This window comes from Anas acuta, chromosome 3 (genome assembly GCF_963932015.1).
Source record: "Anas acuta chromosome 3, bAnaAcu1.1, whole genome shotgun sequence".
NCBI lineage: Eukaryota > Metazoa > Chordata > Aves > Anseriformes > Anatidae > Anas > Anas acuta.
The window spans coordinates 91557371-91585085 of NC_088981.1; the positions used below are offsets into that span (position 1 = coordinate 91557371).

The following is a 27715-nucleotide window of genomic DNA, read 5'->3' on the forward strand; positions in this document are numbered from 1 at the left end:
TGAGAGAGGAAGATAATACTTGAAAGGTTTTTATTGATGGTTATGGAACTGTAGAGGTGGACGGTACCCGTAGTGAGAGCTGGCCCTCCTTCTTATATCACTTAGCAAACTATTTATGTGAATAGCTTATAAATGTGTTTAATTTGTCTCTAACCTAAACCTTTGCCAAGTTGTTCCATTGGTCTAAGAGTACCATGCTCTTTCAAACATCTAAAAAGCAGCTAATTAGAATTTCTTTTTATTTCTTCCATGCTGTGTTCCATTATACATTTCAACACTTGTCATTTTGTTCTCAGTCTCCAGAAGGAAATGCAGAGATCCACTCATTTGCATAATTTCATATGGGTAATCAAAGAACATACCAAGGAGGAGGACTCAAGAATTAGAATTTATTGTTGGTTTAATTAATGCTTTAACGATCTAATCAAAATATAATAACGACTGATTTTTACTCCAGTTGTAACAGTGCTAATAATACAGTTTGTGTTAATGCTCATTAGTAATACAATGAAATCAGTAGCTGCAAGTCTTCTGTCTTCTGATTTTACTTCCTCACCACTCCAGTCACCCATAGTCCTGGTTCAAGGGCCTCTGATCACCAGACAGGATGATCTAGTAAGTTTTCAGCATCCTAGTTCTTCAGAAGGAATATGGCATCAGTGGTGGGGTAGGGTTTCTTCCCTGATACTGAGTTTGCTCAGTTATTTTTTTTTAAATCTATTTCAACCTCACTTTTGGTAATGGATTACACTTTTTACTTGCTTGTTGTAATGGATTACACTTTTTACTTGCTTGTTGATCCATGAGGCTGTTTGATTGCTTAGGTTTGTTCATTTTTCCCTGTATGGTATTATATGTTTTGGGGAAGATGAACTACACAAGTGAAGAGCTAAGGAGAAGTTAAGCTTAAAAAAAAAATAATTTAAAAAAAGGCAATAACCTAACTAAATAGTGAACTTCTGATTAGATTTTTCTGTTGGAATGGATACTTTATTCCTCTGATTACCTTAAAAGTAGTATTTCAGAGACACTTTGATCTTTCTGTAGAGGTAAAAGTAATAGAACAACCTGTAGAACAGGTACTAATTTTATAGATCAATATTTGTACAATTCATCTATTATAACTTAAAATTTAAGTATTTTTTCAGAAATTATTATCAACTAATATGTTGTTACATGCCATTGCTATGATTACACAGACATTAAATCGGTCTGGGGAAGCAAAACAACTCCATTAGAACCAACAAAATACCAGTTAAGTCTTCCATTATACCTGTATGTGCTTGTGATTTTTCACATGCCAACACTTCACTTTGCTCCCATGTGTTTTTTTCAGTGACAAGAAAGTTGAAGAGTGAAAAATGGGAGGGGTGTGTATGAGTTAGAGGAGAGCAGAGGGAGAATTCAAGTAGGAATGTGAAATAAGCCCAAAAGAAAGTACCCACTGCTGCTGGAAGAGGAGGAGAGGTGGATAGAAATGTCCCCTGTGGTCAGGAGACCTTTTCAGGGTGATGAGTCTTTGGCTGTATTTCAATTTAAGGGCTCTCATCTCCAGTCTCCCCAGTCAGCTCCCTGTCTGTACCATTAGATCACTTTCTTGCTGTCCTCCTCTTCATGCGCTTCTTCTGCCTCGTCTACCTTCTGGCTTCTAACTGTGCTCAGTGGGATCACAATATACGTAATGACAAGTGACATGAAAACAAAAATGTCATTAAAAACACATTCCATTTGAGATGACAGATGCTTTATTCGTTAAGTGTATCAATGTTTCATGATGCCATTAAAAGATGGAGAACCTTACTGGCAGACTTCCACAATTTGGACTGAAGGGATTACATCTAATATTGGCTTTAGAAGTGTTCCTCTAAGCCTGCTTGAGTGCCAATGTTTGTTAATAATGACCATAGTCCTGTCATTTTCATTATCCTTAGGGTACTGAAAAGTTTTAGGGTTTTCCTAACTGCTGTCATTGTGTTTTGACATCTTTTTATCTTCCTTGTGGCACGTATCTGTGTTTAATTCACTTTTTTCTTCAAATAATTTTTCTCTTTCTTTATAAATGTGTCACTAGTTATTCTGCTCATTTTACTTTGATATTTATGTTAAGGTCCTGTGTTTTTTCACTTGAGTGTTTTATCAGAACTCTTGACATCAGTGAAAGATATGCTCAAATTAAGACAATTTCAGCCATATATTTAAGGAGTATGTGTACAGATTTCCTTATACATGTAAACTCTGAATAAATTATTTGGAGTAAGATGTTTCTGTATTTATCAGTGATTTATATAATGATGTAGATGAGATGATCAGTTTCATAATTTCCCAAAGAATTATGAACACATTCAAATTTTAGTATCCTAACACTGTGCTTTAGCATTGGGTCACATTGGAGAGCCAAAAAGTTTCAGATGATAATAATGTATTCCTGCATGCCTATATTGATTATGAAAAATAGTGTATTAATGTTTATAAGAAATATTTATAACATCACACTGTAAAGAATTCATCAGAAGGCAATCAAGACATTAGTGGTTGAGAAGTACATAAAAATAGCAATGCAATTTATTTTAATCTTATCATAATAAACACAAGTAAATACATTTTTAATAAAGAATATACATGCTGTCATTGGAAAAGAGGAAAAAATACAATATCTAAATTATGTTCGTTGAACTTGCTGTGTCTCATCCTGAGAATTGAATAAAAATTTAAATGATCAACGGTGTAGATTGCAGGCACAGTTACTTTATTAATGTCTGTTATTATGCACACATATATACATCTATATATATATACATACACAGACATAGTGCACTTTAACCTGCTGGATCAACACTTTTTGCTTAAACTTCCATAGTACTCTAATGGTCTTTTTGTTTTAAGGATTGCATGGGTTTTATTAAATAGAAAGCATACTAAAACATAGCTTTTCTTCCACAGTAAAATTTAGATTTGTAAGAAGACAAAGGGATAAGGTAACATGGTACTGTTTGTACACGCTCTCTCTTGGAATAAACTTATTTACACCCATATATTAGCTGAGATCTTAGACACTGTGAGAAACCAGCTTCTAGGGCTTGTTAGAGATCTTCTAAGTCACGTCTCTGACAAATACTGCTTCTAAAATTCATTCTCATCTTCCAGTTCACTGTTCCCCTTGTGTTGGTGTACAAACGATGAGGTTCTGCAATTTTCATTCATTTGACTTTTTGATGATTGGGCTATTCTGGCATTATTTAGGCCTATCTTATGATGTGAGCTGTAAATTGCTGTGGTACCACTAAAAGTGCAGTAATTCTACCTTCTTGAATGTAGAGTTTCTAAGATCTATTAAATGGGCTGCAATTCTGTATATATATACTGATATTTGAAAATCTAGATATTTTGTTGTTGAAATATCTATCAACTTTTTTTGTGAAGTCAGCTTATAAATAACATGATTAACGAACACCTTCAATAAATATGTTTTTAAATACTGTAAATTTTTTTAAGTAAGACTACAAATTAAAATGCTGTAGTTTATAGCAGAAGGCTAGAAATAGTGATCACATCATATTTTTTTTTTATTCTAAGTCTTATGAAGGAACAAATCTTGTCTTCTTTACTCTGTGTAACACATCTTTGCACTTTCTATTGGTCTGTGATCCAGCCCTCTTTGCTATCTTCAGTGACATTGACCTTAAGATAGTTATTTATCTGTACATTATTGATGTAATTTGAATGCTGTAGAGAAAGCACACAGCACATAGAATACCTTGGAAAAATTCTGATTTTCTGTATGGGCTCTTGGAGGTGTACGTTACAGTACACAGATGGCTGCAGAATATCAGCCTTTATCAGGTACATTATAGTTTTCACTGAAAACCAGGTAGCACAGACTGCAAATATGTCATATCTTTCTAGTGTTCAGTGGAGCAGAAAATCAGATATCATCTCTGTCATGATTTAAGTGATGCACGTGGAGCCATTCAGATGGAATGAGTATGTTTTGAGGGTGGTGACAAAGAGTGCAACCAGGGTCTAATGCATGTGAACTAGTCTGATGATAAGACTTGAGACCTGTTGTGGTGGTTTTACTCAGGTGGACAGCTGAGCCCCACCACAGCTGCTCTCTCACTCCCTCTGTCTGTCCCCCCCTCCCCCCCTTCACAGTCACTCTCTGCCCCTGCTCCAAAAGGGGTCCCTCTCACGGGATGCTGTCCTTCCCAAACTGATCCTGCTTCAATTTTCCACAGGCAACAGCTCTTCAAGAACTGCTCCCATATGAGTCCATATCATGGGTTCCATCCTTCAGGAGCAAACTGCTCCAACACAGGTCCCTCACATGCAGCAGCTCCTGCCAGGTCACCTGCTCCTGCATGGTCCCCTCTCCACAGGCTGCAGCTCCAGCCCAGAATCTGCTCCAGTGGGGGTTCTCCACAGGGCACAGCCTCCTTCAGGCCACCTGCTCCACCATGGTCTCCTCCAAGAGCTGCAGCATGGTAGCCTGCTCCACCATGGTACACTATGGGCTGCAGGGGGAAGACCTGCTCCACCATGAGCCTCTCCACAGGCCACAGGGGATCTTCAGCTCCAGCAGCTGGGGCACCTCCTCCCACTCCTTGTTCAGTGACCCAGTGTTCTGCAAGGCTGTTTCTCACTCCTCACTCTCCTAGCTGCTGTAGCCCAGCAGTTCCCCCTGCCTTCCCTCCCTTTCTTAATTCTGTTCTCACAGAGGTGCAAACAACATCTTGGTGGGTCCTTTTGGAGCTGTCTGAAACTGTCCCCTTCTAACATGGGGCAGCTTCTGGATTCTTTTCACAGAGGCCACCCCTGTGGTCCCCCACTACCAAAACCTTGTCATGTAAACCCACTGCGCATGTGTACAGCAAGGTGGGTGCTTGGCAAAAAGTAAAATCCAGCACATGGCTTGGTAGCTCTGCTATTAGGGTAGGAGTGAAGCAAGGTTAATTCTGTAAGAACTAGACTGATATTTTTGAAGATTCAGAAGAAGCATTGTGTTCAAGACCACCTTTAAGGAGACCTCAGGTCTTTGGGTTTTTATCATATACCATATATTCAGTGCAGTGAATTAAAATGTTTTAAAAGCATATTTAAATCAAAAAGAAAAATCACCAACATACAGAAGATACTTCTGTGTTACTGGACCAGTCTTTGCTGTGGTTATTTTGACATCATTGTGCTGTGACTACCGTTATGCTGTGCTCAGGTTATTTTGTGCCTCCTGTCATTACACTATCTTCCACCACTCTGTTTAATTAAGGGACTGACATCTGCTGTGAGGTCATTTTCTTCTTTCTGCATTACCCATGACTTAATCAATTTTGTAGTATGACAAACATAAAACAGTGCAGAATAATTTATAGCATTGGCTATAAATTTGATAGCAATAATGTTTACATTATTGTTTTTGTAATTTATTTATGCATCTTTCCTAGTTAATAGCCAGATTGGACAACTAGAATGTTTATTTATGCTTCCTTCAACTTGCTTCTTTACAATTATGATCCTAACACAATTACTATAAATAAATCTCTCTCTTTAACCAAAAAAAAAAAAAAAAGTGATCATTACTCTATTAGTTTATTTTCCAGTTGAATCACGAATTCAAAATTAATGTAATTTGAACACATGGTACTCATCTTTCCTGCCTCAGTTCAGTATGAATTCATACACAAGGAACAGCTGAATTTGTTTACGTTGCAGAGTGATCCTTTTTGCAAAATTACAGGTTTTATTTAAGATGACACTATGACAAAGATTTGATGGCCTAATAAAAATATTTCAGAACATTGTGTGGTTTATTGAAGGATACTTATTGTTATTTATGAAACCAAACTTCTATTGTGTCTGACGACCACCTTTTGCCTTTAAAAAATCATTTTAAACAGTCACAGTAGAAAGCGCTTCCTAAAGACAATTCCTCATTCTGCACAAGGAATAAGGACTTAATTCACTGTGGAATTTCACTGCTGCTGTATCCACAATACCTAATGTCTATAAAATAGTTAGAGAACTGTAATAATTATCATTAAGGATTTAGTTTTACTTATAAGTTTTCCACGCAGAACAAGGGAGATGTGTAAAAATTAATTAATTAAAATAAAATTAAAAAATCTTGAGAGTATTTGCTCATATTTCCTCATCTTTCCTGCCTGTGTTTAGGAATATGGAAGACATTCATCTGCCAGCACGAAAGGAGGAGTAAAACATGATAAAATGTCACTAGTTCTATTTATGGTTCAGCCTCTTTATTTAATAGAACATGGTTATTAACATTATGCTATGAAAACACTTGATTTTTAACCATCTGTTTTTAATGTTTTAATTCATATATGGGAGAAACTTTCTAAAATTAAGAACTAGCTTTTCTGGCACTGCATAATTTTGTGATAGATTAATATTTATTGGTTGCTAAGCATGAGAGTTTGATCTGAGGTTCTGACTAGAGAATATCATCACATTGCCTTGACTGCCAAAACAGATGTAATAACATTTAGGACACTACCTAAGCCCAGAAGAGAATGCTGGTTCACTTCTCTCTTTCCTGCCATAGGCAGGAAAGCAGATGAGTAGTGTAGGATTGGTCTTTCTAAACTCTAAATCCATTCAGCTGATTTTCTTCTGTAGATTTTCTTGTTGCTTCAACATTCTTCTCTCTGGGTAACAGTTTAAATCTGCCTTCTTTGTATCCCTTCAAAAAGCAAAAAGCTCCTGAAATAACCTTTTTAGTAGCTATTGTTCTTCCTATAAGTTTCATCAGTGATTTTCTCTCTTATCTTTGCACCAAACAGAATATACGTTTCTGTCTTCAGATCTCTTTGTAGCCTGTTCTCTGATCTGCCATTCCACTCAGCCATTCATCGTTCATTACTGAGATGACACCTCCCAGCTAAGATCTGCCTGCCAAGTTAGCCTTCATCACCCTTATCACAGATTCTCAACAAAACATTTTCATGCTCTTTCATTGTTAATGCCATTTTAATACCTGTAAAGTACATCTCAATCCCCACACCTTTAATCATTGCAGAAAGTTCCCCTCAATATTTACAGCAACAAAATACTCAGCAACAATGGATGAATTATTTTAGTTAAACAAATAAATCTATTTCTGTGGTGATATATATCATTCAACTGTTCAAAATAGAGGAGCTTCCTGCTTACCTTTTTACCCAGTTTCATGTTATGAATAATATGTCAAAAAAGATAAGTTCCTCTTGGTAGTGACAGTATCTACTCTACTATTCATCAGTTTCATATTGGAAAGTAGTTCTTAAACTTTAAATAAACATTTCTATTTGTATCTCTTTCCTAGTTTTTCCTATAATGTTAATTATGCATGTAGCAATAGCTGTACTATGTATATTTAGTATTTAAGTACTAAGAACACATCATAACGGAACCTGCCTTAAAGTATGTGCCCTGAAGTGTAGTGTTTAGTCCTTAATATTTGAACAGGGTCCAGGCTCATGTGAGTGCCTAAGGGAAAAGAGGAAGACATGCCTAAGACATTTCTTATGACCTTTTTATTTGTATAATGTTTGCTTTTTCATGTAGCCTTTTAAAAATCATAACACCATTACTTCATCCTTCTGTAGATACCTTCTGAAGTGTCATCTCCACTTAAGTGCCACCAAACACTGTGGCATGACAGTCTGCAGGTAGGTGGCAAGCTGAGATTTCTCCCAGTACATAAAATTGGTTGTTTTGCTGTAACTGCAAATTCCCATTCCATTACTATCATCTTGATTTCTGTTCTCCTGATGTGTCTCATTTCATAAATTGATGGGGAATTATCAGCAACAGCTTCTGTATACTTTTTTTGTTTTGACTTTCATACAATGGTTAATGTAATCTAGAGCAGATTTGTCCCTGGACCCAAACTCATAGTCTTAGCAATATTATTAAACAGTGTTGCTTTAAAGATTTACAATTCCCCAGAATAGTTAAACCTTTTCAGAAATTTATAATGCTTTTATTTTTATTATGATTTTATTATACTTTGTGCTATTCTGTACCTGGTATTCTATGCCCAGAATTCATATAATTGAATTGAGTGCTTGCCTGATTAGGTGCTTGCATTCCCTCAGAAATCTTGTTCTAAGAAGACAATGCCCAGTCAGTTGAGCTTAGGTTTAAGGTTAGAATAAGGTGCCTTTTCAAGCTTTAAGAGTAGGAAATAGGCTCCTAAAACCACCATTGTGGTTTTGAAAATATCACCCTTCTTGTTTAGTGCCATTGTTATAAAAATAAATAAACAATTGTATTTTTCCAAGTGAAGGAAAAACAAAAATAATGTGATTCTGTGATTCTGACCATTGCAGAGAGAGATTTGGTATTAACACGACAACTATGTTTAGGATCCATATGTGCATTTATCCATGGGTTGAACTCTGTGTTTAGGAAATAAGCAGACTTCAACAAAGGTTTCCTTCTCCCTTATGAGAACTAAGGGTACATGATAAAAAATAAACAAATTAATTAATTAAATATGTGATCAGTTGTTGTTTGTATATGGAGATCAACAATATAAGGAAGAAATATTGTTGCTATGTGTGGAAGATTTTTTGCCTCAAGTTCTGTGATACCAGTGTAAAGAAGATGAAGAATAGTCCTTTTTCTTTAAACAGTAGTATTGAAGAATGTAGTAGGTGTTCATTGCTCAGATACCACTGGTTGGGATTTTGCATAACAAGAAAAGTGGAGGGGCAAAAGCAAGGAAGAAAGTCAATTACTTCAATTTCACTGAAAGCAAGTAATGCATTCTCTTCAGCTTTTTACGGCTGTTTTCTGAAGGGTATTAAAAAAAAAAAGAAAAAAAAAAAAAAGGATATTTCTTGATCTTTGTGTATTTGGTGGAATCTCATCTCCAAAGAGCACTTTTATTCTACAGGTGAAACTATGCTGGTGCAATGATGAGAATCATGTAAGTTGTATACGGTTGGATCTACTACTAGAAGTTTATGATCCAGCCTTGGCCTTATACATAAGCATTAAGGGCTAGGCTTCAGAAGGTATTTAGTCATCTGACTTAATTTCATTTAGAATTAAGTGCTTAAATGCCTTTAAAATCCAGGGCTAAATTCATTTTTCCTTCAACATGGCAGTTTTAGAATGTATCTGTAAGCATTAATTTGTTTTTATATTTCTATTTAGCTTAGTGCTTTCACAACAGGTTTTAATGTTTATCCCCATGGCATACAGTTGTTAGAGCTGCTGTCACACAAGTAAAAGACTGCTGCTACACTTCCATGGTGTCTTTTGTTTACTTCATTCTGCACTGCTTACAATTTGGTTTTGTCAGCTAAGTGTTTCTACTGACTCTTAACACAGGACCTTCTCAGACACTTCTTTAATAAAAACAGCATAGTTTCTTCTGAAACATTTATTTTCAAATCCTTAGAATTTTTCACCATTAAATGTTTCTGTATGGTATAAGGAAGAGAAGATTAATAGACAATACCCAAAATAATGTATACATAACAAAAGTAAATCTGCATATTTTACATTTCCACTTGGCAGATAGCCAGACAGCCACTTAGTTATGACAACTTATTCCAAGGATTTCAGTTAACTACATGAATGATCATACCATTTTTTGCTTGCATATATGAGTCTGTCTTCATATTGTAAGAATAGCCTAGACTATAATTTGTGTACTACAGTTTTAATTGGTAAAGATGTTGACTGTAGCGTCTTTTGAAATATGTGGATTAACGCAGCCTAAGTCACTGGAGTGTTCATGTTAGCAGAAACTTCTAGGCAGAAAAGCTAGAAAACACTGCAGAAGGAATAGCATATTATTTATAAGATGATGTTTGAAAATCTGATTTTTATTTTTTATTTTTTGCCCACCAATGTTTAATCCAAACAACATTTTCTATTAGCTAGTTGATAACTTTTTTATTTTGATTACAGAGTGATGTGTTTTTCTTGCACTGTTCTGAACTACTGATAGCTGGACACATGAGCTCAAATGTAACTAACCTTTTTTTCAAAAGCTGAAATAATTCTATGGGAAATTCTTTTAATGTCTGTTTGTATAATTTCAGTTGTACAAGTGTTTTTGAAGTAGGATATTGCTATTATCTGAATTACTGAGCCAGCCTCATTTGTTTTCTTGACCTTGATTGACTATGATGTGTTGGATTTTCAAAGATGCTGTAGCACCACAGTGGTATTTAACATGTAGCCTGTTCTTAAATTCCATTTGTATGAAGGATGTTATCTGGTATACTGGATTGTTTCTGTTTTACCTTTGGCAGGTTCCTTGTAGGACCTGATCTTGATACCTTCAGTTCATTGGTTTGATAGAGCTTCCTTTATCAGGTGTTGCTTCTTTGCAGTAACACTAACCAGTTTGTGTCCATCAGGGTTTCCTCTGCCATATTTGATATTAAGACCAGTTTTGATAGTCTGCAAAGGCTTAACATCTCTCAGGTTTTACTGTTTTTTTTTTTTTTTTTTGAATCTTCATATATAAATCGCCTTTCTTAGAAGAAGCTGTTAAGGAGATGACATGGCCATGAGAGAAAGGCAGAAATGACCTAACCTCAGAGTGAACCCCACCCAATAAGTTTAATCATAAAAGAAATGAAATGAACTTCAGAATGACTAAACTGTAATTCTTATTGTACATGGCTCTGATCCATGCAGACATAAAACTGTCTAAGTATATTAAATATACCTGGGAACATTCATTGGTACTGCAACTGGCATGAAAATTGCTGTATCCTTGCTGTTAATTTCTTTTGTTGTCCAAAATAGAGAGTGCATACGGAAATTGTATTGTGGATGGTCCCTGATTTTTGATAGTGTTCTCCTCAGCCATACCCAAAAATTGTCTGGGAGAATGCTAGTGAGTCTAAGTCCTGCCAGATCTCTTCTGACAATTCGGTGATATAGTTGGTCAAGTTCCAGTTCACACTGACACTGCCTGATTCTCAGGTATTTTTTAATTTGAAGAAAACACTGGTTAACTTGTAATGTAAAAATATCACCTACTCTTCTGTTTTTTTTGCAGTAGCTTGGTCACAAATAGTGAGAGAAGATAGATGGTCTCTCCAGTGCTCCTGAGCAGCCCCTGCACTCTTATACACATTAATTGGTGAACCTGAATATAGACTCCCAATCAGGATAATGCTATGTGTCCTCACCCTTCCAGGAGACAGGAGGAATTGTCAGGCTTATGACTGTCTTGGCGTAACTTCAATTTTGCTGTCTGAGAATTGCCAGACTCAGCTTTTTCTCTGTACTGGCATGTTTAAATAGAAAGACATCACATAAACCTAAGGACATTGAGAGACAAACCAGGTTTATTAGCAAGTTAAATTTAGTTCAAGGAGACACAAATCAATGTATATTTTAGTGTGTATGTGTGTATGTATATATAAACCTACATGTATATATATAAAAATAACAAATCAATGTTTAACATTGAGTTAAAATCGGTGAAAGGGTCTGCTTTTGCACATTTCCTTTTCAGCTCTCCTTCAGAAACAATTGTTTCTCCTCTCTATTTGATATTTGGGCTTGCTCTCTACCTCAGGCACAGTCTTCAGATTTGTTCCCCTGATTTCTCACGTCCTGCTCAATAACTTGCTGTCTTCTTCAAACAGAAGATTGACAAAGTATGACATGAACTTTTGCCTTTCCTTTCTCTTCCTTTTTATTTTTTCAAAACTTGATTGATCCTGCCATCTCTTTTCCTGCTTATCTGTTTCTTATTTCCTTGAATGTCCCTTGACCATCTTTTGATACCTCTCACTCCAAATTCCCTTATTCTTTGCCCCTACCTTCCAGCTTCATCCTGGATTCCCCGTTTTTCCAGAAACTTACTAAAATGGAAATAAAGTGTATCTACAGAGTGTCTAAGCTGTCAGAGTGCTTCATTTTACTTTATAGAACTGATATGAAAGAAAGTCTTTTCAGCCAAGAAAGAATTTTAAACCATTGGAGGATTCTGAGAAACCAGGAGAAAATCAAAATGCAAATATTTCTTTGTGTGTCTCGTCTATCCTATCAGCCTTTTTAAAAAATTTTCTTTTTTATTTTTCTTTTAAAATTGTTCACACTTCCCATTTTCATTGAGGCATTAAAAGACCCGTATTTTTTCCTTCTAAATAAGCACTTCTAAAACGGACGTTAGTGTTTTCAGTACCCAAGTGGCCAACCATGAAGCTGTATGTCTGCAAGAACACACATGGTCCTTACGATTATCAACAATTCTATCTCTTGGACGGATGTTTTCTGACTGAAACAAAATCTGTCATCTTTTTCCATTTCTTCGTAAAATTGAAAGGATGAATCTGTGAGAGCTGCTAGCTGTTGCTTGTTGCAGCATCCATCCTTAACAACAGGAAAGCTATATGATTTTTATCAGCATTAAAAACAAACAAACAAAAAACACTTAGCCCTGCTGGAGTATTTTTGTATAAAATGGTTACAATTTATTGAGAAAAGGAACACTTCTACAAAAATCCTGAATTCCTCACTGGGTTGCAGTTCTTGCGTTGAACTGAGCCAGAGCAGAACTGTTTTTCAGTAGAACAGATTGTCTTGCAACACAGTGTTCCCCTGGACATTTTCTTCTTTAAGAATGAGCCCTTGGCATTTTGTGAACTCAAGAGGCTTTTTCCTGTGCTAATCAAGGCAGCTGACAAACTCTTCAGCATGCTTGAATCAATATGGGTTAGCCCAATTTCTTTCTGTGCCATGTGCATTCTTAGAAGCAACAACAGATTGACAGATATTTCTTTTTATCAGGTACTGGGATCATCAGTGACAGAAACATAACTAGATGAAAGGTTTGTTAGCTTGAGATATAAAATGCAGGCCAAATGAGCAATTTCTTTCAACATTGTCTTTGTGAATTGTATTTTTCCCTGTTTATTAAATATTTCATGATGTGTAAACTATAGTAGTATAAGCCATTTTGTCTGAACGTATTTAATTAGGATGGTCATTTCAGGAAAATTCTCAAATCTGGCCAGCCTTAGAGAGTTTATAGTTGTTTAACTAGTGTGCTAGGGAGGAGAAAAAAAAAAAAAAAAAAGAGAGAGAGAATGAGATTTCAGCAGAAGAACTTATTTATGTGCCTGGTAATGAGCAATAATAGTGAGTTAATTCACAAAGATGACTTATAAAGTGGAAGAGACAGGAAAAAAGAAAAGATGTTAACAGACACACAGAAGTATAACAAGCATTTTCATTAGCTTGACAAGTCTAAGCATGGCAGTTTTCCTTTTCACGTTTACAATTAAAGGCTTCCTTGCCAGGTACTTATACTGGAGGAAAGAACTGCTTCTAAAGAAAAGCAGGGCATAGGTTGGATTTGTATGTCTAGCTTCTAGATGGCAAATAAAATGGCATTAAATTGGTGTGTGGGGGGGAAATGATGAAAAGTTCTGCTTTTTAGATTAAATTTAATGTTTTGATTCAAGTACTTCTTTAAATTTCCATTTTAGTTCTTCTATTTTAATTCTTTATCCTGTTCTACACAACTATTATTAGGTTCTTTTTACGTTACCTGGTTGCTTTACATTATTCACTAAGCAGTTTAATTATATATATGCTAGTAAAGAGGAAGGCTGTTAAGAGCCTGTATAGTTCTAGTAGCAGCCTATGGGCTTCTACATCAAATAACATTTCATTACATCTCTTCTCATTCATGTAACCTGTGCCTTTGCATTTTTCATGTATTTAGTATTTTCATGTTCTGGGGAAAAAGAAGAGAAATGACATATCTTTTATGGGAATTCTAAGGAAAGATTTCCAATGAAATACAGTTATTTTGTACAAATCAGTGGTCAATTTCATAGAATGGCTTGGGTGGGAAGGGACCTTAAAGATCAGCTACTTCAAACCCCCCTGCTGTGGGCAGGGATGCCACCCACTAGATCAGGTTGCCCATGGCCTTGTCCAACCCTGTCTTGAACACCTCCTGGGATGAGGAATTTATAACCTCTTTGGACAACCTGTTCCAGTGCCTCACCACCGTTTGACTAAAGAATTTCCTCCTGACATCTAACTTAAATCTCCTCTCTTTTAGTTTGAAACCACTCCCCCTTATCGTATCATTGAACACCTGTGTTAAAAGTTGCTCTCCATTTTTTATATAAGCCCCTTTGAAAGTATTGAAAAGCTGCAATGAAGTCACCCTGGAGCCTTCTCTTCTCTAGGCTGAACATGCCCAGCTCTCTCAGCTGTCCTTCATAGGAGAGGTGCTCCAGCCCTCTGCTCAACTTCGTGGCCCACCTCTAGACCCGCTCTAACAGGTCCACATCCTTCTTGTCTTGGGGGCCCCAGATCTGGACTCAGCACTCCAGGTAGGGCCATGTGAGGGCAGAGCAGAGGGACACAATCACCTCCCTCCACCTGATGGCCACTCCTCTGTTGTTGCAGCCCAGGATGCAGTTGGCCTTCTGGGCTGTGAGCACACACTGCTGGCTCCTGTCAAGCTTTTCATCCACCAGAACCCCCAAGTCCTTCTTTGCAGAGCTGCTCTCAATGAGTTCTTCTCCCAGTCTGCACTCATGTCTTGGATTTCCCCGACCCAGGTGCAGCACCTTGCACTTGGAATTTTTGAACCTCATGTGGTTCATGTGGGCCCACTTCTCAAGCTTGTCCAGACCCTGTTGTATGGCATGCCTTCCTTCTTTTGTACCAACTGCACCACTCAGCTTGGTGTCACCTGAAAACTTACTGAGGGTGCACTTGATCACACTGTCTATGTCATTGGTTGAGATATTAAGCAAGACAGACCCCTGAGGGACACCACTTGTCACTGACCTCCACATGGATGTAGAGTCATTGACCACTGCTGTCTGGGTGTGACCTGCATGCCAACTCCTTTTCCACTAAATGGTCCACCCTTCAAATCAATCTCTCTCCCATTTGGAGACCAGGATGTCTTAAGGGACCCTGTCAAAGGCCTTACAGAAGTCCAGGTAGATGACATCGATTGGTCTTCCGTTGTCTACTGATGTAGTTACTCCATCATTGAAGGCCATCAGATTGGTCAGGCATAATTAGCCCTTGATGAAGCCATGCTGGCTGTCTCCGATCACCTCCTTGTCTTGCATGTGCCTTGACACTGCTTCCAGGAAGATCTGCTCCATGATCTTCCTAGGCAGAGAGGTGAGACTCATTAGTCTGTAGTTCCCTGGGTCCTCGTTTTGACCCTCTTAAAAAATGTGAGCATTTGTCTGCCAGTCTCCTTTTCTAAAATAATATTTTAACATGTTGTCTAATTTCAGACATGTATGATATACAGATAAAAATCCATGCATTTGAATTTCCTACATGTTGTTAAGAAGGAAGACTGGTCTTTGTGGCCAGGGAGAAATTCCAAAATGGCTTTGTTGAGGGAAAACACGGTGGCTCAGCAATCTTTCAGTTCTGAAAAGTAGAAAAATGCTTAAAGTAGCTTCTACATCAACCAAAATATCTGTTACCTCCTTTTCTACCTAAGCAGATGACAGATGTGGGAGGAAGCTAAGACAAAAAGGACACATAGATAAGAATATTATGTAGGGAGACATCGTGAAAAATACTGGTCAGAAATCTATAGGAAATAGAAATAGAATAGTTCTCTCTGCCTAACACATATTTGTGGTAGTGATAAGGTAAAAGCAATGCATGAGGTCAGATATTTGGGAAAGAGTCATAACAGACTCTGGGAAACCTATATCTCCCACGGTGCTGAAGCCTATGTTTTCCACACTGATACTACAATGAATCATAGAATCATTAAGGTTGGAAAAGACTTCCAGGATCATCTGGTCCAACCATCCCCCTACCACTGATGTCACCCACTAAACCATGTCCCTAACTGCCACATCCAACATTTCCTTGAACACCCCTAGGGATGCCAACCCCACCATTTCCCTAGGCAACCCGTTCCAAGGCCTGACTACTCTTTCTGAGAATAAATGTCTCCTAATTTCCAACCTAAACCTTTCCTGGTGCAACTTGAAGCCATTCCCTTTAGTCCTATCACTAGTTATCTGTGAGAAGAAGCTGACCCCCAGCTCCCCACACTTTCCTTTACGGTAGCTGTAGAGAGCAATAAGGTCTTCCCTGAGCCACCTCTTCTCCAGACTAAACAATCCCAGTTCCCTCAGTCGCTCCTCATAAGACCTGAGTTCAAGGCCCTACACCAGCTTCGTAGCCCTTCTCTGGGCATGTTCCAGGGCCTCAATGTCTTTTTTGTACTGAACACAGTATTCGAGGTGCGGCCTCAGCAGAGCTGAGTACAGGGGTACCATCACCTCCCCAGTCCTGCTGGTTACAACATTCCTGATACAAGCCAGGATGTCATTGGCCTTCTTGGCCACCTGAGCACACTGCCAGCTCATGTTCAAGTGAGCATCGATTAGCAGCCCCAGATCCTTTCCCTCTGCACGTCTTTTAAGCCACTTTCCCCCAAGTCTATAGCGTTGCATGGGGTTATTTTGACCAAAATGCAGGACCCAGCATTTAGCCATGTTGAACAAAGCTGAGTTACACAGTACTTGAGGAGTGCACTCAATTCTCGTGAGGCCTGTCATGGATTTTTATTCAAAGTTTTAGATGTCCTGGGCCATGGTTTATGATATGCCTTGAGAATAATTGGGCTTGGAGTTGACTTGAAAATTTGCAAATTCAAATTGGGAGCTGAGAATTTATTTGGTCTTATAATAAGTTGCTGGTGCATGTGCAGCATTTCAAAGCGGAGTTGAGAAGAAGAAATGCATCTCTGAATTTTTGACAGTGTGAAAAATGATCAGCAGCTACTGTGCCAATGTGGGCTCTTCCAGCCTGCTGGAGTTAGAAGTACAACTCCTAGGTCTGGATGATACACTTTTGTAAGATCTCAGCTTCAGCAAAGATTCAAAAATATGCAACAAATTAAACAGTTTTGTATGTTCCTCAGAAGCAGTTTTCACTGCCGTTATGAGCTTCTCAGGTTGCTTGCCAAGTTTCCTAACTGTCAGCTCTCCTGCTTGCTCTGGACTCAGTTTCAGTAACTGCTCTGTGTCAGTGAGCTTGTCTGTGAATCTATACTGTCTGATTAGTATGGCTGATAACATGGACCTCAACTTTATTTTACATTAAATAAGAAGTAAAGGATCTAGTGGGGAAAAAGAGGAAAAAAAAAAAAAAAAAAAAAAAAGAGAGAGAGAAAAAACCACTTCCCACCACTGATTTTTGAATATGAGCACACATATGCATATCATTTGAAAACATTGCCCTGGTCCCTTTCTTTCCCTATGGCAAAATAACAGCCTTTTGTGTTTAGTAATGATGAAGTGGGTGGCAGACAGGTTCAAATAGACATTCTTCACCTTTTAGAATTGATTCCTAGAAATGAAGTTGGAGGAATTGAAGGATATTTGCAGGAAATGAAACAAGTCTCCTTGACATCCATACATTCTAATTTATTGCTTTGGCTTCTACAGTGAAAAGAAGTACTCTTAAGACAAGGTGACAAGCCTATGAAAAACATGCATCTTGTTTACTTACATATGAGGTTGTAATACCACTCTAGGATGAGTTTTAATTTCCCATGTCAAATAGTCTGGTGTAATGAAATCACATTACCTGGTGCTAACATGTTTTCTTTCCTATGAAAACAAGTTCTCTTGCTTGAAATTTTGCTTTCTATGGTTGCCATAGAGAATCCTATTTTCAGGCAAGTCCCAGGTTTCCTTGTTTTTGTTGAATGATTTTGTATTGAAACAGAAGAATGTCTCTCATCTTGCCTCAGTTCCAAGTGCTCTTTACCTTGTAGATATGGTAGCAGAGAACACTCATTGTCACTTCACTAAAACTAAGGTTTAGAAGCTACACATATCTGCTATATATAGCACTTGTTCCCTTTCTGGGATGATAACTGGACTAGCTTCTGTATCCTTACATTATGGCCATTTCATTAAATTGAACAGGGCGAATACACTGGCCAAAATGTCACCCTGTTAGCATTCCACCTGTCATGTCTGCAAGTCAATATTTTACCAGTTGGTAAGAAATGGCCTGAAGAGTAATATGGGTGAGGAAAACCTCACAAGCCTGGTATTGGTATGAGTGTGTTCTGTCAAATTTAGTGAAATTCTACAGAAAAACATGAGAGACTTTATACAATTAAATCTCTATAGATTTTAAAAATAATCTTAAATTGTATTCTTTTTTTTTTCTTCTACTTACTCAATTTTAATTGCATAATAATAAGTATATGAGTTTATGTAGCTGAATAAGCCATGTATTTTTAGCTTTCACTGATACTTTCTCCTGAAGAGGCGTTACTGGAAGTTAGATGATCTTTAAGCGTACATTACTGATACCCTGGAGCAAGGATCTATTTGTACAGACTTCAGAGTGGAGGCTCAGAGCAGATATGATCTCCAGTGTTGTTTTTTGTTTGTTTGTTTGTTTGTTTGTTTTGTTTTTAACACAAAAGGTGTTATTTGTAATTGTTGCTTCCACTCTGAAAAAAAAATATTAAAATGTACAGCAGGAGAAATCAAATATCAATTATGACGCTTTTGTAAGAAACAATGAGATCTTTTGGATGAATTATGAATTCCTGGAAATATCTAGTGAACCTCTGAATCTCATTAAAATTGACCACAAAAAAATCTGGAATGTGTCTGTTGCCTATGTCATACTAATGAGTACCTGGGTGCAGCTTCTGTATAAATGTAACTCTTGCTTGTGACAAAATCAATGAATGTTTAAGAGAGAGCATCACTGTAGACAGATATTGTGTATATGATTATATATACCAGTACCAAATATTCAGTTTCTCTCTTTCATGATTTTTAATAGTTTTGAATAATAAATATATTTAATATATAATTGTTTGTTTCATGCTGTATAGTAGCCAGAGCCAATCTTTTCTATTTGCTGACAGAAGCATGTTAGGAATCCAAGGTCTTATTCTGAGACACCAAAAATAATTTCCACCTCTCAACAATTCCTCACAGTTACTTGGGGTTTCATCATCTCTTCCTCAGTGAAGAGTGACAGTTTTCCTGTCACTATTTCAGATACAGCCAACTTTCCAAGCTCAAGATCTGAGATCACATCCTAAATGAAAACTGCTGTTTCAAAGGTTTGTAAAGGCTCCTTTTGTACACTTTGATAACTGTGTGAGCTGAGGTTATTAGCTCATTAGTTACATTGCTAACTGAAAAAGCAAAAGAGGTCAGTGAGAAGCCTGAGCTCCAAGCAAAATCTTATGCCTGGTCTTTACTTCAGTAAGTTGCATTTTATTCATAATTTTCAGTTCTGTGCAATTTCAGATGTCAGTCTTATTCTGTAGCTATTCTACATCAGTACAGGAAAACCCTAAAGCATCTAAGTTAGAGCAGGGGAAAAAAATGCTTGCTGTTCAACTCGCTTTGTTGCTCTGAGGACAGAATAGTAGACATTTTTATCACTAATAAGTTCTAGGACTGAGGAGGAAAGAGAAAGGCTTTTCTCCTTTACGGAAACTGTGAAGAGACAGAAAAGCTTCCTTTTTTGCTAGTTGCACTAGCTGGGTAGAGCAACTTCTCAAGAATACCATCAGCTTTCATATAGGAAGGAATAGATAATGAATATCTCACTGAGGGACTTACTGGTGATTTCACTGATTGATTCATCTTTCACCCCTACTTATCTGTTCCACACCATAGAATATGTAACACGGCATTGATGTTTTATTTTCGGATTAATCCGAGAGCATGTCTTAAAATGACTTTCTGAGTGGGCTTTCTCATAGTAGAAGCTACAAAAATCTTTGTTGACAAAGAAATGCTTTATTTTTCTTAAGCATCATAGAAATCCAGTTTTCTAGGATTCAAGGACACCTAGAAATACTTTCAGAAATAAATACTCTTGATATTTTTTGATGTTTTTTGCTTTGTGAGTAAATATTTGCACTCTGTACTTCCTCCTTTTATGAGTAGTCTCATTTCCAGATGAAAGAAAAACAGAATTAAATAAAAAATACCTTGTCTACTTTCAAGCTGGTCTTTCATCTAACTGGTAGCATATTCACAATACTATCAGGGACAGCTATATTGAGTTCAGTAACTTAGTGAACTGTACACTGTACTGTTCTAGCAATACAACAGCTGACAACATCAAACCTTCATCACAGCCTATGCGGGCTAACTCCCCAGAGAAAGACACATTTGAAAGAACCTTAGTCTTAAAAATTTCACCTAGTGGCTTGCTTTCTTTTTAAGCCTGGTAAAAATAAATAAATAAATAAAACTAAATAAATTTTAATCAGTGTTATAATTTCTCAGTACTTTTAATATAGAAATGTACAAAACAATATTCTCCCCAAAACAATGAAGAAATTCATGTCTTGTAATTAATGTTGCTATGACTCTAATTTTGTCAACAACTATATTTCAGTATGTTGTTGCACTTAACATTCATCCTTGATCTTTTCTTCATAGTGTACACACTAATGACAACCGTGAATGATTGTTACCATTTTTACTGAGGAGAAAAAGATTCTACCAATTTCTCTTCATGTGCTACATTAAATTTCATCATAAAAGCTACTTTTTGTTGTTGTTGTTGTTGTTTTTTGTGAGATATACATATATCTAGAATTACATGGAATAGTGTATTGAGGAATTACCTGGCAATCAAACTAGAATTACTTGGCAATCAGACTCAAAATTCTTCCTAGAAAGCTGTATGTCTGACCAGATGATGTTCAGAAATTTAGCAAGATGTGATATTTCTCCCTGATAAAATCTTTTTAGTTATTTAACACTATTAATATTCTCCTTATAGCTTTTCTGATCTATACTGATCTAGCCATAAGTCAATAGGTAGATACACTAGATAATTGTATTTCTACTGTATTTCTACAATCTGTATTTCTACTGTAATTCTATAATTTGGAAACTACTTTGGCATAACCATGCAAATTGCTGAGAGCTCTATTAGCTCTGTTTTGAGAGATTTCAAAATATTAAACTGAGCGGTAAAAATCATTTGTCTATATGAAGAGGAAGATAGGAAATTGAAGTTGTTTCACTCATTCCTTCCTCACTTCAATTTTGTCCTCATTTTTTTTATTTTATTTATTTTTTATCAGTTAAAAATATAAAAGCATTTAGATCTTTAACTTCTTCTTGTCTGTATTATTACATTTTGTTAGGAGGTTTCCTGGAAAACCTCCAATGGCATAACCTCTTGGGGCAGTCTGCTCCACTTCTGGGCTGTCCTCATGGTGAGAAGGTTTTTCCTTATCCAAATCTCTCGTTTCACTTTTTCTCACCTTTTCCCTGTTGGGGCTCATCCTGTGAAGAACCTGACAACATCCTATAACTGGGGGGAGGGGGCCTGCTGTTAGGTCCCCTAAAGCTGTCTCTTACCCACATAAACAGGTCTAGTTCCCTCTTCTTACTTGGGAAGTGCTCCAATCCCTTATCATCTTGGTGGCCTCTCCTGGACTCATCTCAATTTTAATGTCTTTCCTGTTCTGCGGGAAAGGGGACAAATCTGGAACAGCATTCTAGGTATGGCCTAATGAGTGCTGATTAAAGGGAGTAGTCACTTCCTATGTTTTCTCTATGTTTTGTAAAATATCAGCTTTATAGAGAATAATGGCCATTAGGACCAGCAGCGAAAAAGGGCTGTAGTATATATTGAACTTTTAAAAGACACTGCATTTTCATCTGTGTCTAACTTGACAGGACCTTCAGTAGAACATTATGCCTCATGGAATTTAATCATAAGAGAAAAGTCTGTGAAATACCTGATTTTATTAATGTGGATGTTTTCAGTACTTCAACAATATGCATGCTGTATGTAATTTTTTTGTTTGTTTTCAAACTGTAGCATGGCAAGTTGATGCTTTCAGCTTCTAAGAAACTGTAAACAGCCACTTCTCTTGTTCATTCTTATGCTATTTGTGATTTTACAGATCTCTGTCATTCCTTTTTGACCTGTCTTTTAAAATTCTTTCCCAACATTTATTTAAACAGCCCCTTTTCTTGTCTGAGAGCCAAGGTAGTTCAGCTTGAGTTAATGCAGTTACAAAGCTTCTGGTGATTCTGAGCGTAGACAAATCAAGTTCATATCTGCCTACAATTGCTCACATAGACATATAGATTTGACCCATCGTTTTCTAACAGGTATTGTATTAATCACTGACAGAAATATTGCCTTACATGTGTCCGTTGTAACAGGTATTACTCCTTTATTCTCCCTGAGTCATCTTTACTAGCTATGTCGGTGAATGAATATGTGTACATACAGTGGAGAGGAATGTTTCTAACAGATGCATACAGTTCTGGGTGAATGGAGAGAGCCACGGGCTAATTTTTCAGAGCTAGTGGCTGATCATGCTGTCTTGATAACCCTTCTAAATTCCTTTTAGATACTAAGTGTTTTTACTTTTAAATAACCTATCCTTTGGGGTGTGAATTTCCTCTTCATGACAGGAAACCTCTTAGGATGTTCTCTTCTCACAGATCAACTTCACTGTAATTGGTCCAATTGTTTTTATTGAGCCATCTGTTGTGTTCTTTTTTTCCCCTGAAAATCCCATAGCTCTGCTTTCAATTACAACTGAAATATGAGCCTGTGTGTATATTTTTAGTATTTACTGGTTTTAAAAATACTCTAGGGTGTTGTATAATTTTAAAAACATTGTAGGCATTCAAGGTTCCAACTGTGTAATTTTTAAAGATTTTTAATAGGAGCTCTTATTAAGATAGAGATGTCAGTGATTTAGGACTTTTTTTTTACCAGCATTGGCTTACTCTTTCTCTTACAGTTCAAATGTTCTTCCATTCACCACACTAGAAGCACACAAAGAAAATATGTGCTTCTCAGAGTTGCAGATAACCTTTCTATATGCAATACAGCACACAGGCAAAAGGTTGGTGAAATTCCCATTCTGGTAATCACTCCCATCAATGGAAACAGATGGTTCTTTGAAAAGGACATTGTAACAGCAGGTCATGCTTCTTTACTGAAACAATACCAGTGCTGCAAACACAGTAACCCACAAAGCCTGATAGGAAAGGTGCAAGGTAGGCTTGTAGAATTCCTTTCAGTGGGAGGCAAATGTTGACAGCAGAAAAAGGGCGGCGTAGATTTCATTTTTTGGTAGGTTGGACAGGCTGACAAGAAGTACATTATTTTTTGATGAGTTTTGACATGATTCTAAGTGTAGCAAAAGGATGTTTTTACTGTGGAATGCCTAATTTTAATGGGAAAACTATATTCATGACAAAAGTTTTGTAATAGGTGTCAAGTGTGTTGAAGTGCACTATAATTAACATCGTTTTATTGGCACTGTAAGAGTAAAGCAGATAGTTTTGAAAAAGTAAGAGTTGCTCATGCAGCTGTTCAATTTTATGCTAAATCACTGAGGTAAAGGAAAAAGAAGCTATTTCCCTCAAAAATTCTGAACAGGCTGACACTACTTGCAGAATTTTGCAGCTCCAAGTCTGGAGAGAGCTGAAGATCAATTTTTATGGGGGGAAAAAAATCTAAAAGATATTATAAATGCCTTTATTCTCTGACACTTCTCTAGTTGTGACCTCTTTTGCATGACTGTGATATGCATGTTCTCTTCCAATTAAGAGGGGTAAGATACATGTGTATTATACAAAAGGAAGTGCGAGCGTACTGTTACAGATGAAAGGCGAGAATGAAGTGTGCTTGGGGATTGACAGGTACTGTAGGAGGTAATTGAAGAACTATATGTCTCCCTGCTTAATTCAGTTAGCTCAGAGCAAAAGTGGGTGGAAAACGTGTGAAGTTTCTTCTCAAGGAACTTGTCTTTTCTCTTATTGCCTAAGATCAGTGTTGGGGAAAATGTTCTGTTGGGTTCCTTGTTCTTATTCTTGCTGGAAGCATGCTGGTCCTTATGGACCATTTGTCACTGGATCATTTATGGACCATTTGTCATTGTTCTCAAAATCCTGTACTAATCATGCCTTTTAGTAAACACAAAATGTATAATGGTTGCATTAATAAAAATAAACATGAAGTTCTGGGATCTAAAGAAAAGTGTTATCTTTTCATTGTGTGTGTTATATGTGGTTACAGGTTTCACAGAGGGCTGGCAGGTCAGTTGAAATGTCATGTCAGCTGCATGTCAGAGCCATGAGCCAGCATACTGGCAGTTTGATCCTTGTCCTCATTTTTTCCTGACAGTGTTCTGCTCCATCTGTGATGATCATAGTCACAGAATGACACAAGGAGTATACAGAACAGAGAACAATACAAAAAATCAATACATTTTCTCTGGGTCCAGTAATTAATGTATTGCATCACCTCTGTCTTCTGAGAAAGCTCTTCTTCTAAACAGTCTTACTTGAAAGCCATGATGTTCTTTGTAAACCATGGGTTTTTATTGACTTTAGTTATAGACCAGTCTTTGGACATGTTCTGGATTATCTATGGCACGTACTCCCACTATGGACATTAAATGTGAGGCTCTATACAGAACATACCCCAGGGACAAATTTCACTTTCAGGGCTAGTTTAAAAGTTTCTAAGGAGAAAGGAGAAGAAAGGAAACTGTTCAAATGCTTGCTACCAGCATGCTGCCACCATTACCTTTGAACTGGCTACCCTTCTATGATAGAGCAGATTAGAAGTAAAACAACTTCATGTATCACTGCCACCTTGTAAAAAGAATGGAAAGTAACAGAAAAAAGTTATCTGGGGTGTTCCGGGAAATACACCGTGAAAAAAAAAAAAAAAAAGAAAAAAAGAATGTGGACTAAACCAATTTTTTTTTTTTTTTTTTATAATAATGCATTAGTGTCACTGGTACTAGGGCAGAAAGAAAAAAAAAAAGTCAAAATCTTCAGTATTTCATACTGTGAAATACAACATATGGGGAAAAGACAAGTCCATTTAAAGTATTCACTACAACATTTAGAGACAAGTGCAAGGTAGAACTGTATGAAAAAAAAAAAAAAAAAAAACAAAACACAGCATCCAAGCTCCAATTTCTTACTTGTCATAAACCTAGAAGGCCTTGAAAAAGTCCCTTCAAGAGTTGTTCACTAAGTAGACTTTAAATAAATTATTTGATCTAAAATAGGTAACGTTAACATTTAAAAATTCTGACATTGACTGTTGTTTTACATACCTTTTTTCCTGGTGCTTGTAAATCAAATAAGCTTGTATTTGTGTCACACACGGTTGTCAGTGTGTTTCTCTTTCCTGTACCTGCATTTTTTGCCTTGAAAATGCATGTTTTTCAGACCCCCAACTGTCCCTCTTGAGCCATTTAATTAACTCATTATGAGCATTGCCATTTCCTTCCTGCACACTGGTGCAAATGTGACTTTTACCTGTACTGTGATTTTTTTGTACCTGTACTGTTAGGAAACTCAAGTACCATAACAGATATTCTTTGCAGAGTAGTGAATTTAATTGTTGGTGTTATTCTTTTATAGAGCTTTAGGGATTAAAGAATTCATATAAAAGCACTCAAAACTATTCTACCCAAATATATTTTACAGTTCTTTTTGTAAATTCTACCAGCATGTTCTACATACTGTCATTATCATCTATTATTACTTATTGCATTCCTTTAATGAAAATTTGTTTTGTGCAAGACTTATTTTTATTTCTTAATGTATTTTGTACAGCCTCTAAGTAACTCTTCAGTGTTTTACTAGTCTTACTGACTTTTAGCCCTTTCAATTGGAATCTGACTAACTCTGGCAGGACACATTTACAAAATAGCATCAAGCTGTGATGATGTGATCCTCTTTAAAATATTGATTGCCTGAATCATAAGCCTCATCTGTTCCTGTTCCCACTGTGATCATTTGGAATCAATTTCATCTGGGAAAGAATTAGTCAAGCAGTGCAAATTGTGAACTGTCACCTCTGCCTCACAACACTGGTGACAGTTCAGTTTTTTCAAAGTTAACAGTACATGTCATGTGAGTGCAAACAGTTCAGTGCAAAATCTATATTACGATGTAGAAGTTTAAACTTTCCGAGGATGACGAATGTCATGCAACTGATTGCTCTCTTTTTTATTATTTTCAGAAATTGAAAAATTTCAGGGTTCTGAAGGCAAGAAGGAAGATGAAGAAAAGAAATATCTTGATGTTATCAGCAACAAAAACATAAAGCTGTCAGAAAGAGTTCTGATCCCTGTCAAACAATATCCAAAGGTACTGTAAATATAGTCTAACTCTTCTAAAATCTTTCCTAATAGAATGGTGGAAAAGCTATACACTTAACCATTTTTTGATTGGCTCTCAGTATGCAGGCTTCAAGATATTTAAAAGACTAGAAATACCGCTCCTGTCCATTTACCTGTATATTATTAGATTTTATATGCTCTAACTTCTGTTTCAGGGCCTTTCAGAAAAGCTATTAAAGTGCATTTCAATATTTTCTTTGCCTTCGCCTTTTTTTTTTTTTTTTTTTTTTTTTTTTGAGCTGGTTCATAGGAAAACTGTTGAGGTTTTCTGTAGGTAGCTCTTTTAAAGAAAATGGCAAGATACCATATTTTTAGAAAATAAAGGACTTGTTGAGGAAAAAAATATTCTAACAAAGTAAAGAAAAAAACAAACAAACAAAAAAAACACCACAGTAACTCTCAACAGTCAGTTGAGGTATGCTGCAGTTTCTTCTTGTAAGAATTATGGGATATTCTCTGCTGTAAGAAGTCACGAAAGATAAAGTAACAGGATTACTGTAAGCTATGAGCTTAACAAAGTAAGACCCTGTTTATAAAATTCAAATGTTTTTCTGCCATACGTTTCCTTCATATGATAATTTTGTTCTCTTCACTGTTACATACTGCGATTAAAAAAGAAAAAAGAAAAAGAAAGTTTTGCTTATAAAAAGATCTGCAAATTGAGTTGTTTCTCTGAAGCTTTAGTTTTTAATTTCACATATCTTTGGTTATATTTTACATGAAAGAAGAGAATATAGTTTTATTTGTACAGCCTTGTATTTTACATAAACAGTTTTAATAGTATTCAAACTGAAATGGTAAACATCTCCATTTATCTCTAGAGTAGTTTTTTCTTGCTGATTTATTATCACATGGTATTTGGTTCACCATTAGCCTTGATTACACTCTCATCTTTTTGCTTTATACTTTCATCAGTAATAGCAATAAATTACTATGGATAAAAAGCCTATCAAACAAAATGAAAGGTGTAAAAAATTGAGATTCAATGATTCCAGCTGACATTTACCTCCTGACTAGTGAATATAAAACTGAGATAATGTAATCATCCAAATGGTGAAGACTGTAGAAATGCAGGCAGTGCTATAAGGAATTACTTTACTGCTTCATAGCCTGAGGTATTTTGTCTAGATTTCTGGTATTTTGTATAAATGCTATAGGTGACCTGAAATTTTTAATAAGAATGTAACAGTGCTGTAACATTTTTAATGGTGATGTGATAATTATTCAGAATACTATTTGATGAAGATAGAATGAAAGACGAGCTATTTAAAAGACAAATACAATGATCTATCCAATGTATTACTTGAATATGATTAAGTTAACCTTCATTTACTTTAATGAGCTTGTTATATTAATTGGTAGTGTAAGATAGGAAGTATTTGTACAGATTTTGAGCAGTGAACCAAAAAAAAACCAAACAAAAAAACACAAAACACACAGTGCAGTGAAAATGAAATACTTTCAGCAATGCAAAACACACTCTCAAAAAGTTTCTGTACTTGCTTTCCTAACAACATTCCATGTTCAGAATGG

General features: G+C 36.4%; 1 protein-coding gene across 5 annotated transcripts in view; it reads left to right on the plus strand.

The window, feature by feature from the left end:
- KHDRBS2 (KH RNA binding domain containing, signal transduction associated 2) overlaps positions 1–27715 on the plus strand; it is a 386008-nt gene that overhangs the window by 41946 nt on the left and 316347 nt on the right. For all 5 annotated transcript variants that reach the window (XR_011095301.1, XR_011095300.1, XM_068678285.1 and 2 more), the window contains exon 2: positions 26023–26150. Coding sequence is in view for 3 of the 5 variants with exons in the window: in XM_068678285.1 (XP_068534386.1) it covers positions 26023–26150 (128 nt within the window). In the remaining 2 variants the exon portion in view is untranslated. The remainder of the gene's footprint in view (positions 1–26022; positions 26151–27715) is intronic.